The sequence below is a fragment of the Pipistrellus hanaki genome (assembly GCF_964339955.1).
Source record: "Pipistrellus hanaki genome assembly, chromosome: 6".
NCBI classification, from domain to species: Eukaryota; Metazoa; Chordata; class Mammalia; order Chiroptera; family Vespertilionidae; genus Pipistrellus; species Pipistrellus hanaki.
In genome coordinates this window covers 35,021,844-35,034,735 of record NC_140508.1, presented here as the reverse complement: position 1 = coordinate 35,034,735, position 12,892 = coordinate 35,021,844, and the positions used below count along the sequence as shown (strand labels likewise).

The 12,892-nt window shown below is 52.0% G+C and overlaps 1 protein-coding gene across 1 annotated transcript; it reads right to left on the bottom strand.

Moving 5' to 3' along the window:
- Nucleotides 1-224: 224 nt before the first annotated feature.
- Nucleotides 225-12,003, bottom strand: BPIFB6 (BPI fold containing family B member 6; the record flags this gene model as incomplete). Its single annotated transcript, XM_084888421.1, has 15 exons — nt 225-257; nt 1,073-1,149; nt 1,570-1,633; nt 2,434-2,479; nt 4,137-4,204; nt 4,922-5,098; nt 5,464-5,517; nt 6,281-6,457; nt 7,245-7,336; nt 8,131-8,191; nt 8,669-8,732; nt 8,889-9,038; nt 9,494-9,598; nt 10,611-10,710; nt 11,904-12,003. The coding sequence occupies 15 exons, from the start codon at nt 12,001-12,003 to the stop codon at nt 225-227; spliced, it is 1,368 nt and encodes a 455-aa protein (XP_084744547.1).
- Nucleotides 12,004-12,892: the final 889 nt, after the last annotated feature.

The window sequence follows — 12,892 nt, the reverse complement described above, 5'->3', positions numbered from 1 at the left end:
GGAAGAAAAGCCACACGTCGTTTTGCTACAAATAATGAGGACAAGACATTAGATGTTTGTAATGGCCTTCCTCCTGTTTATTGCCAAGGCCCCAGCCCTGGCCTGCCCGCTTCACTCCCTGTTAAAGGAAGCAGCCAGTGGTGACAGGGGGCCAGGCTCCGATCAGGGCTCCTCCACGCTGCACTGCCTGGAGTGTGGGCACTGGCAGCTGAATCCTGTCCTGGTCAGTCCAGCTTCAAGTCCATCACCAGGGCATTCTGGTGGGAGATAAAGGGCCAGGTGTAGATGGGTGAGCAATGATGGGGCCACCAGGTGCAGAATGGGATAGACCAGTGGTCGGCAAACTCATTAGCCAACAGAGCCAAGTGTCAACAGTACGACAATTGAAATTTCTTCTGAGAGCCAAATTTTTTTAAATTAAACTTCTTCTAATGCCACTTCTTCAAAAATGACTCGCCTAAGGCCGTGGTATTTTGTGGAAGAGCTACACTCAAGGGACCAAAGAGCCACATGTGGCTCATGAGCCGCAGTTTGCCGACCACAGGGATAGACCAAGCCGTGGCCAGGAAATGGAAGCCAGCATCTGAGAACAGAGGATGAATGAGACCCGCCCTATAACCCTTCACCTCTCTAAGCTTCCATTTTCCCAATGGTCGAGTGCAGACAAGCACCCCTTCCTCCCAGATTGGAGAGACAGAATGTGCAAAAGGCACGTTGAATGCTCTACATGCAATGCTTACCATGGAGTGAAAGCTAATTTTAAGTATCCATATTATCATCCCCATTTCAGCACAGAAAAATCGAGGTGTAGAGAAAGGTGAGGTAATTTGCCTGAGAAGGCAGGGAAAGAGAGTGGCAGAATTCACGTTTCCTTCTAGGGCCTCCCTGGCCAAGAGGGGCCAGGTTCTGAGGGGAGGCTAGGGGACACTGGTCAAGGGATTGGCAAGATAGTATTGCTGGCCACAGCCCTCCTCAGCCCTGCTCCCTCCAGGATGAGAGAGGCAGGCTTATGCTCCTCACTCATTGGCCAAAAGTGTTGACTGGCATGGCCTTGCCCAATTCCTTTCCTTACCTCTACTATGTCCAACTCTGCCAGGTTGTAATTCATGCCCAGAAAGTCTGGAAGTGGAAGTCCAACTCGGAGCACATCTGAGAAATACAGTAAGAGTCATTTCAGCCTGATTACTCTGCAGTTGATTAAGGGAATGGATGCCTGGAGCAAAGGAGTGGGAAATAGTGCCTGTGCTTGATTCATGATGTCTGCCAGCTGCACAGGCATAGAGAGCACAGGCCAGATCACTATGTATTTATATCCCAGGTCTGGGTTAAGATCTAACTCATGGTGTGGGGTCAAGAATCAAGTGTCCAAAATTGTGAGAGGTGCCTTTGTCCGTAGACAGGTGCCATTCAGACTACATTAACCTCAAAGACTCAGCAACGATCATCCATTCCCTGTTAGCCTCCCCCATCTGGGGGCAGGGGAGGGGCTTTGAGACCACCAGGTGGCGTCCTTTCCTGCTCAGAGTGCTTCTGGGCACCAGCAAGACCAACGCCTGCTGGAGCTCTCACCATTGGCGGCTGGGATATAGGCTTCTCGAAGAAAATCAGTGATAAAGCCGGTCAGTTTCTTCTCCTGGAAGAGCGAAAGGAAGAGAAAAGATGCCCACATCCCGTCTTTCAATTCAATTCAATAAAATTTTCAACCCTCTCTCCAGCTGGGTCTGGGGACCACAGGAATGAATATTAGAGACAGCAAACAATTTGTCCAGCTAACATCAAACTGGGCCTGACCCTGGTTAGCTGTAGGCTGATGCCTTTCCCCTCTGCTCAGTCCCATTCAGGTAAATGTGGGCCTTGGGTCATGGTCCAGGCATGGGGGAATTCAGGAGATACTGGGTGGCCTGGGACCCCATTCCTGCTCCTACAGAAAATTTTGATCATTCATTCATTCATTCATTCACTACCTGCCTGTACCTCAGTTTCCCATCTTTGAAAATATAATATAATAGCACCCACTCACATGGCTTCAATGAATTTAAAGCACAGAGTAAGTGTTCAGTGAGAACTATGGTCAGGATTATCATTTCTTGCACTTATTGGGTCAGGTTCTGTGTTGGGCTCTGAGGCTACAGAGACTAATAAAAAGAACACCTGAGTCATCCGAGACAGCTCAGGCTGCTGCTATGCATGGCAATGTTTTTTGTTTTGTTTTTTTAATCAATGGAATGAGATGCCCAGATTCTACCCAGAAAAGCAAACAGGGACTCAGAGAAGCTAAGTGACTTTCCCAAGGTCAAATAGCAAATCGGGATCCCCAAACCCCACAGAGACCTGCTCTATGTACTTTGCCTCCATTTCGAGGCCGGTCCCTGCAGTCCCAAGGGAGAACAAGCCCAGGCTCGCCAGACTAGGCATAACACTTGGGACACTTACCTGAAAGGCACCAACTGATGAGGTCTTCCGGGACAGGCTCAGTAATCTGTGCAGGAGAGAGAAACAAGGTGGGGAGAGGGCAGTCAGAGCCACTGCCCCTGGCCCTGGAGAAAGGGGATCTCAAACACTCCACCCACCCCCATGCAGAGGTTTCCTTCCATGCCTTTCTGTCAGGTGTTTGTGAGTCTATGCTCGCATGCTACCTTTGATGGGGTGCTCACTACCTTTCATTATAGCCCATTCTGTTTCCCACGAGCTCAAGCCACTGCCTCCTCTCATGGGTTCTGACTCTTCCCTCAGGGACCCCAAGTCATGTCTATTGCTTCTTCCAAGGCCACGTATGCAGAGATTTGCAAGCCAACTAATTAGTCCCAAATCCTTGAAAGACACAGAGTTAGGACCCTCCCACCCCCCACCCAGCTCATCCCCTCGACAATCTCTAATAGGCACTACTACATGTTGACACCAGAACAGACCATGAGATGGTCATCTGGTGGCTTTATCATCCCAGCATCTATTCTCTGTTCCAGTAACAAGTGCTCCATTTTCTACTCTTATTCCAAGACATTCAGGTGGGGCTGAATTCAGCCTAAGCACAAGAATCAGACCTGGCTAATCAGAGCATTCCAGTCAGAGCAGTGTGCTGATTAGCTTAGGGTTGGTCATGTGCTCCATGGCAGACCAATAAGAAGCAGCCTTGGTAAATTTGTTCGAATTATTGAACAAGAGGCCTCTCTTGATGTTAGGGTCACTTTGCCATCACCTGGGGAGAGACTGCTCGAGAATTCAGCCAATAAAAAGGACAGCAAGGGCCAAGGGAGGAAGGAGACAGAGTCTTGAGGACTTCATTTGCATACCTAGATCTAGCCATTCCAGAAAGCAAGTCTACCTCTAGAATTTTCGATTACATAAGCCAAGAGATTCCGTTTGAAGCTTAAGTCAGTTAAAGCTGGAATTTTCCCTTACAACTGAAAAAATTCTGGCCTAATGCAAGTCAGATGAAGGATTAAAGCAAATACAAAAATGAATGAACAACTAATAATAAAACTAGAATGTTGGAGTGGAGTAATAAATACAATTTAGGTAGCCAGTGCCTAACATGGAGACAGAGCTCTAAAAATGTTGCTGCTATTTGCCTAAGAAAAAGTTGCCTGGATGAGCTATTATTTGAGCTGGGCACTGATAAATGGCCTTTGGACAGTGTGGACCAAGGCTTACTAAGTGAAAAAAGGAACATGATCTCACCATCAGTCCACTGTCAAGACCCTAATGGAATTGCCTAGCCGGTGTGGCTCAGCGGTTGAGCATCAACCCAAGATGTTGCCAGTTTGATTCCCAGTCAGGGCACATTCCTGGGTTGGCAGCTCGATCCCCAGTGTGGGGCATGCAGGCAAAGCTGATCAGTGATGTTCCTGTCTCATTGATGTTTCTATCTCTCTATCCCTCTCCCTCCCTCTCGCTCTAAAAATTATATATATATAGCAGTGGTGTGAGAATTTGGGAAGAGCTTTGAGTGCCAAGATAAGATCTGAGAGAAAATGACTTAGACAATGGGGAGTCATTGAGGATTCTGGAGCAAGAATAGTGGCCAGATTAACCTGACAGTGTGGCCTGTGCTGGACGGATCAGAGAAAGACCCTGGAGCAGGGAAACCAATGGTGCTGATAATACCAAGGAGGCCAGTGCTGGCAGCAGACTCATACCTGTTCAGAGAGGTGGTCATGTGCAGCCGGTTCTCACGCACTGAGTACTGAATTTCCAGGTTGAAGTGCTGGCATGAGGGAAAGCAGGGAGAAGGCAGTGAGCCCCCATCAGGGCTGGCAAAACCAGTTTTACCACTTTCCCAACACCGCCACTACTGCCAAATCAGCATGGTCTTCCTCTCTGCCCATCCCATCTTCAGGAACTGAGCCCAGCAGTCTCCCCAGGCTGCTCAGCCCTCCCTGTGCCTGGCCCAGGATGGCGCCTTCAAAAATACCTGGCGTGTTTGTAGATTCCTGTGCACATCATGTAATTTCTCCAGGCCTTTGCACATCCTGTAACCTCTGCCTGGAGTGTCCTCCATCACCAGCCCAAGCCCTTTCCTGGCCAGTTCCTGTTCAACTTTCAACTGCCTGCTTAGATATCACCTCCTCTGGGAAGTCCTCTGTGATTTCCTCTACTGGATTTGGAATTTCTTTAGGCTCCCACAGTCCCCAGGTTAAGCTCCTCACTGCCCTTATAAATGTTAATGGGTGTTGAAGGAAGGCATAGGGTGGAGAAAAGAGGAAAAGGAAGGACTAAACTATTGACCCTCCACTTGTTGGTCTTTCTAGCCATTCAAAGTTTCAATGGCAGAGCCAAGGATCAGACATCAGGTGACAATGTCTGAGAAGTTAGGACCACATAATTGAGATGAGCAAAGAGCCCTTCTGCCCGTTACGTGGCTATCAGCTAAAATCCCACCTTCCAAGAGGTTAGGCTTTGATAGGGAAGACATTCCACTCACAACTTCCAGGAGGAAGAGGGACACAGGCGCCTTGCCCCGCCGCCGCCGAGCTGCGAACATCTCCAGAGTGCCGTGGAGGTGCAGCAGGCTCTTGCCTGCCTCCATGGTGACCTTGGGGGGCTTGTTTATCCTAATGTGAGTCACCAAGGGCTTTGGCTTGCGATAGGCCTCCGCCACCTACGGAAACCAGGAAACTCCCCTCAGAGCCAGCCCTCAGACTGATGGCTTCCGTTGAAACCAGGAGTCTGCCATGAACTAGGTGATTCCACCTTGGGCACAGGAAGTACAACATGCAAAGGCTGGGGAGTGTCTATCAGGAAATAAAAGGAACAAGCCAAACCATCTGGCTGTTTCTATATTGACATAGAAAGTACAGCGTACACATGCGGACCCAAAGAGTACTTTATGGAGAGGTACAAATGATTCCACCCTGGACAAGGGAGATGAGCTTGAAAAGCTGCGTCCCTAGTTTCTAGTCCCTTTGACTAGAGGAGAGCAGGGCAGAGCAGAACGTGGGGATTATGGGTAGTCAGGGCACTCACTTCAGGGATGAAACCAGACAGTGTCTTAGTGGTTTGTGGGGGCAGCTCACCAACCTACAAAGTGCAAATCAAGTTTAGGATTACTGAAGCCTTTCTTAACCCATCCTAACAACCAGATAATGAGCTCCTGAGTAACCCAGACTGTGGCTTACACATTCTGATACCCATAGTTCTTAGTACATGGTGAAATACTGAGAAAATGTTGGGTGAAAAGGCAGGCAGATAGAAGGAAATGAGTAGATGTAATGGGGGAGGGGAATGAATGGATAGATAGATGGATGGGGGAAATGGACAAGGAGAGGAGTGAGTGAGTAGATGGGAGAATGCATGGATGAAGACTGTTTAAATAGGAGAATGAATAATAGATGATGAGCAGGGGGGATAGGTGGGTGAAAAAATGAAAAGAATAATGAATAGAAGGATGGGTGGATGCAAAGGTGGTGGAGAGATATGATAAATGGATGAAAGAATGGATGATGTATGGATTAATGTGCATGAGGATGGATGAGAAGGCACATGGATGGATGGTGGATGCATGGATGGGAGGATGAATGAATGGATGAGAGGAGATGGATGGATGGATGGATGGATGGATGGATGGATGGATGAATGGATGGATGAGTAGATGGTGGTTACATGGACAGAGATGGTGGGTGGTGGGGTTAATTAATGATAGAAACCTAAATCAGTTCTGGCATCTTCCCATCCTAGCATTGCCCACAACCCCAGGATAATTCTAAGAATAGACACATCAGACAGGGACTGTCATTACGGGGGGGGGGGGGGGGGGGGGGGGGGGCAGCACTGGACAGATCACCCTGGTATCCTGGATGTTCAAATCAAAGGACTTCTGCAGGAGGGCAAGCTCTGCTGTGAGGAAGGTGGCCGAGAGCAGCAGCTGTGAAGAGCCTTCATCATAATCGTCAGGGAACTCTGGGGCCTCCCTGTCATCAGCAAGCTGGATGGCGTTGCCTTCTCCCTGCTGTACCACAGGCTGTGGGACAGAGAAAAGACAGTCAGCCTTGGGCACTAGGGACTGTGGCTAAGGGTGAGTCTCAGTTCTCCAAACTAATGGCACTCAAGCCAGCCCTAAGTCAGCAAGCCATCAGCTCTTAGTGTCAGAGCCCAACCTGCCCAGGATACAGGTGGGTAGACAGAGGCTGATCAGATAGAGAAATCAGTCATTAAATCACTGGCGGTTTCTCCTAGGATTGCTTAAGTAACCTGAGTTCATCTTACTTTGACTGCCTGAGCCCTCATTTATACAGATCATAGTTTCTGTTTTATTCTCAGAAGAAAAGGGTAAGTGGAAAATAGTACAGGGCCTGTAAGAAATACGCTGGAAGGAGACTTTGCAGTGAGATAATTTCTTAGGATTTTTCTTCCCTTCCTTAAAGATTCATCTCACCTAGTCACCTGCAGTTCTGGAAACGTGGGTGAGGACCCACCTCAGCCACCACCTTACGGTGGGACCTAGCTAAGCCTTGCCTCCTCTTAGGCCCCAGTGTCCCCATCTGTACAATTTCAGGGTACAACTGGGTGAGCCACTCACAGGGAGAAGCAGACAGCCTTGGGAGAAGGTGTGAGTGGAGTCAGCAGTCCGGGGAGATCAGCTAAGGGACTTAGAGTTCAAGTTGAGAGCAGAAAGAGGGAGAGGACCCAGTGTCAGGAAATACTTGCATAGGTGAGCCTGGTCTGCAAGGACCACAGCCCCAGACAGCCCCCACCACTCAGGCCAGTGAACTTGAGGCCCAAAGCCTCTGGTGACCCCTGGTGCTTACACTGAAGTCCACTTGGATGTAGCTGGCTGTGGTGGACGGTATGGCTGTCAGCATATACTTCACGGTGCCCATCTGGCCTATGGGCATGGGGGCTGTGTGAAGAGGAGGTTGCATTTAGAGAGGCACCAACCCGGAAGCAGCTCAGAGAAGCCAGCATCAGCCAACCTCCACCTGAGCCTGACCTACGTGCCAGGAATCCTGGCCCTCTGTGTGACCCAAGGCCAATTATTTAGCATCTCTGGGCCTCAGTGATTTCATCTGTAGAATGGAGGCAATGGGCCTAACCTGGAAAACCGTGCCCGCTCCCATCACTCTGCAGGCACAGAGCTTGAGAGTTTACCAGGGGTTGTCACACCTCAGTTCTCACCACAAAAGGGTGGAGTTAGGATTATCAGCTCTGTTTTACAGATGAGCAAACTGGGGCTTGTTGGAGTGAAGTGACTTGTCCCAGGCCACACTGCTGGGCACATAAACCCACCATCTTCATTCCCAGCTATTGGGCTTTCCTCTCCCCCACACTGCTGAGTCCTGTGAATCCCAAGATGAGGGAGGCAGCAGATGCTCTTGGCAAAGAAAAGAGGTATCACCACTTTCCTGGGGATTGCTATTCAGACTGCAGGGTGTGGATAGCCCACAATGGCTGCTGTCCTTGGAGTCTGGTGTGATGGATAGAATAATGGATGAAGAGCTAAGAGAAGGACCCCAGAGTCCCTCAGGGTCTCAGGTTCCTCATCTGGACAGGCAGGGGACAGACAGACACCATCACCTCAGACCTCCTCTAGTCCCAAGGCTGGGCTGGGGGCACCCACTTGAATGGGAAGTGGGGCATCAGAGTCCGCCCATCCTGATGTCCCCGTGGGAGCAAGACATGGCGAGGACCACTCACCATTCAAGTTGGCCCACTTCTTGTTTACATACACCAGGACTGCGTCAATGGCTGGGCACATCTGGAAGCAGAGAAGATGCTGGGATCAAAGGGCCCCTACGTGGAGGACCTCACTCTTCACAGGTGAATGGTTCTCCATGGGGCGTCCCAAAAGCCCTGGTGGAACAGGGCCTGGAGAGGCAACCGAGGCCACAGTTACATGGAAAGTCAATGGTAGAGCTGGGACTAGAATCCAGATCTCCTGACCCCGGGCTGAAACAGTCAGTGAGGACTCAAGTCTGGGCAGCGTTGGCAAGCTGTGATGTGCAGGCTCTCATTTCTTTCTCCTGAGCTCATGGCAGACATCCCTAGATGATCACAGCACTGTCTCCTGCTGAGCCAGCCACAGACTCAGAATCCTCCTCAGCCACTATCAGCCGATCAGGATCGGCACCTGAGATAAAATCACCTGCTAGCCCCAGTCTAAGCACTCGCGGCCCGCTGGGTGCGAGTTTGACATGCTTGGGGTAGAGGCTTGCTCTAGGACCTAGGTACTCACCAGGCCAGGGAGGACTTTGTGTAGGGTGCTGTCCAGGAACTTGCCGATAACATTAGGCATCATTCTGGTCACAGAAAATGGGGACAGGGGCACAATAGCAGAAAGTTAGGCTCAGGACAAACACGGGCATGGCTAAGGAAGTGCCATGGCTCAGGGAGCGGGTGCTGAGGCGGGTGGCAATGTGGACCCAGCCTTCCTCCCCAGCTGCAGTCCCCCTCACTTGCTAGGCAGGTTGGTCTTCACGCTGATCAGGATGACCTCACAGCCCTCGCTCTTGAATAGGGGGAGGCCTGTCTCCTCGTCCTGCAGAATCCGGTTGGTGGCTGTGATGTTCAAGACCACAGTGATCTCCATGTTCTTACCTATGAAGCTGGAAGAGAGGGTGGGCAGGCATCGTGGGCATATCTGCCACGGTGGCCACTATCCTTATCTCCTCTCTGCCTGCATCCTCTGCAGCTCTGGAAGGGGGAGGGGGTGGGGCACCACCCAGCCGAGTCAGAAAAGCGGATGGGACCTGCCCAACATCACAAAACCAGTCTTTCCTCTTCCCTCTTGCTTTGGTAAACTCTTACACATCCTTCAAAACCCTGCTCATAATCTCCAAAGAGCCTTTTCTGATCCCTTTATCTTGCCAATGCTTCCTCTGTCCTGGGCTAATCATTCCATATGTGATGGTCTGTGCTCAGGTCTGGTTCCCATCAGAGGTAGGAATCAAGTTTGCATCATCGTAAACCACAGCGTCCAGGTGGTAAGCATCAGGTACTCAATAAATGGGCACGTAAGCCTGAGGCGAGGGCACCTCCCCGCCTCCCCTGCCACGCTCACCTCTTGCCTGTGATGGTCATGCCGGTGGACACGCACTGGAAGACGCCCACCCCTGGTGTGAAGCTCAGGGTGATGACAGGCAGCAGCACATCCTTCACCTTCATGCTGGGAGGGACAGACACCCACAGCAATGACAAGCGGGCAGCTGAGACCTTGCCAGCTGCTCAGTCCACTCCCCCACCACCTTGCTTGGGAGGGCTTAGGTAAGACCCTCTCCCATGTCACAGGGATAAGCCTGCCTGGTGGTGCCGTTGTGAAGCAAACAAAAAGCTGGACATGAGCCCGTTTGTACACAGAAAGACGCCTGGCTGACTGTGTGACCTTGGGCTGCTCCGTTCCCTTCTCTGAGCCCCAGTCTCCCCATCGGCAAAATGGGGAGGTTGGCTAGGATCAGGGTTTCTCATCCTCAGCGCTTATGACCTCTCGAGCAGGTTAACTGTGTTGTGGGGAGCCGTCCTGGGCATTGCAGAATGTTTCGTAGCAGCCCTGGCTTCTACCCATGAGAGGCCTCATGGGCACCTCCCTACCCCCACCCCAGCAAGTCATGACAAACCAAAAACGTCTCCAGACACTGGTTGAGAACCACCAGTCTGGGGTTTGGGATAGCATGGATGTGGCATGTCTACCTTTACCCGCCCATCCTGAGCTTTTGGCAGACATTGCTAAGTGATCACAGTCCGGTTTCCTGCTCAGTCCAGAGAGTGCCCCCTGCCCCCCGGTACATCATTCCAGGCAGCCCCTACCCATCAGCTCTGTGTGGCAAAGGAAGGCTATGATACCTTTGGCGCATACCTTCAGTGTGCTCCTGCTGCCGGCAGGCCACTGGAGTCTGACTTTCAACCTCACTTCCTCCTCCCAGTGACGCTGCTCACAACAGAGCAGGAATTGTCCTCAGTGGATGACTGTGGAGGCTGGGACCCAGGCAGGAGCAGTGACGTGCCCAGGGTCCCAGAGCAAGCCAGCAACAAGGCAGGACAGAGGCTCCACACCTGCACTAGCTGTCCCACCTGCCTTCTCGGGTCCTGGCACGGCATTCCTCACCACTTCTGCCCTGGCCACCACCACCACACACACACACACACACACACACACACACACACAGCACTGCCCTACTCACTCCGTGAGGCCCTTGATGGGCTTCACCCCTGGACGTTTCTGGCCCGCCTCGGCTGCCATCTTCTCCAGGATGTGACTCTCGTTCATCGCACTCTGGACCTCTGGAAAGGGGAGGGGTCTGAGGAGACCAGACACGCACCTGGGCTCCTCACTGCTTCCCTGCCCGGGGCCAATTTCTCTGGCCTCCTTGGCACAGGCCACCTACAAGGAGCACCACTATGTGCCGCACAGTCACTGTGCCCCACTCTGAGCTGGGGACCCAGGGACCCAGCGATGAGTCATGCCATGCCCTCCTTAAGCCTCCTGGAGAGGACCCAGTCACCAGCAATGTCAGAGTCACAGGAGCACATGCAGCTAGAGCAACCACAGGAGGGGTTGGGTCAGGGAAGGAAGATCTGAGGAAGGCTTCTAGGAGGAGGTGACCTGTTAGTTGGTCCTTGAGAGAGGACTAGGGATTTTCACCAGGAAGCAAAGGGGGAAAGGGGACCTTTCCAGGCAGAGAGCACAGCAAGGGCAAAGGTGGGGAAGTGGGGATAGAGATGGCATGGTGAGGGAAGAGTGAGAAACACGGCATGGCTGGAGGGTGGGAAGGGACATGACAGACCCCAAGCCACTCTCACACCTGGAACTTGTCTAGGATTTTGTTAAAAATGCAGATTCTGTGCCTAAAGCCAGGACATTCTGATTCCCCAGGCCTGGAGGCCCCAACCCCAAATCACACCTTCGGAAACACCTCCATAGCATTCACAGGCTAATTCCCAGAGGGAACAAATACCGAGCTCACTGGACTGTCATTAGCCCTTTACATCTGGATGTGACTTCGTTTTCCTGGAAGTCACAGAGCTCAAAGGTAGAAAATACATTTGTACTCAAGTCCCCCCGGGTGGTCTTAGCTTCATGTTTATTTGGTCCTGCTCAGTAAAGACGGGCCACCCTCTTTCACATTTCCTTACATTTGCCTTCAGAGGGTAAGTGAATTGCCTGAGATCACACAGCACATTATTGGCTGGCCTGAGGTTTGGTTTATGTCTGTCTGTCACGCACACGGCCTACGCATGGCCACCAAACCATGCCACCAGAGCCAAGGAGGGGCTCCAAGGAAACAGGGTTTTCAGCTGCGCCTCCAACTTGTGGAGGGACCTGGGACAAGTCACCCCATATTGCTTATAAGTGTATTAGGAGGATCATAGGATGCTCGGGGCCAAACAAATATGAGCAGCCACTGCGTACTTACAGTCTACCCCCTGTCCCAGCCACCTCCTCCCCAGCCTCCCACCCAGGCCGACCTACTCACCGTGGTTCAGGATGTCCATGCCCAGCCGCAGCAGCGCCCCGGACTCAGCTCGTGTGCAGGTCAGCAGGCCACAGAGCGCCAGGCACAGGATCTGCAGCATGGCTCCCCCTGGGCCACAGAGCCTGGGCTGGGTACAGCACACCAGGCCCTGTGTCCCCTGGGGACCTCCCAAGCTCCAGAGCAGATCAGCCCCTGGGATGACCTCCAGGGTCCGGGAGCCTTGGGAATCTAGCCCATTAAGCAAACTTCATTACCGCCTCCCAGAGGGGTCAGAGTGTCCAGAGTAAACACAGGACCTCTGGAGTCACCCCTGCAGGTCACGTCCCTCTCTAAGCCTCAGTGTCCTCGTCTGTGGTCATGACGCATTCTGACCAGCCTGCCCTGTGAGGCTGCTGGAGGTTCAGCTGCAGTTTTTCATGAGTTCAGATGTGGCTCAGTTCCAGGCAACTCTGGGGCCTTGAAGGGGATTCCAACCTGGTCTGACTCAGGGAACCCCCTTCCCTCCACCTCCACGCTACAGCCAATGGCACCCCCACTTCCTCCAGCTCCGTCTCACTTCCAGACACCTCAGCTCAGAGCCCCTATGGCCTCTGGGGACATCCCTTTACCAATAAGGAAACTGAGACACATACCCAGGGTCTCACAGCCAGTGAGTAGAGAGCTGGGTGAGGACTTCCCAACCCAGACCCCTCAAAGTTACCTTCCCACCCCAAACCCCCAGAAATCCCTTTCTGCTACTTACTAGTAGCAGAAAGTTCTCCAACCAGAGGTCACGTGTTTAGTTCAGGTGTGAGCTGTGGATGAAAAGAACCAAGGAGCCGGGACCGGTTTGGCTCAGTGGATAGAGCGTCAGCCTGAGGACTGAAAGGTCCCTGGTTCGATTCCAGTCAAGGGCATGTACCTTGGTTGCAGGCACAAACCCAGTGGGTGGAGTGCAAGAGGCAGCTGGTCAATGTTTCTCTCTCATTGACGTTTCTAACTCTCTGTCC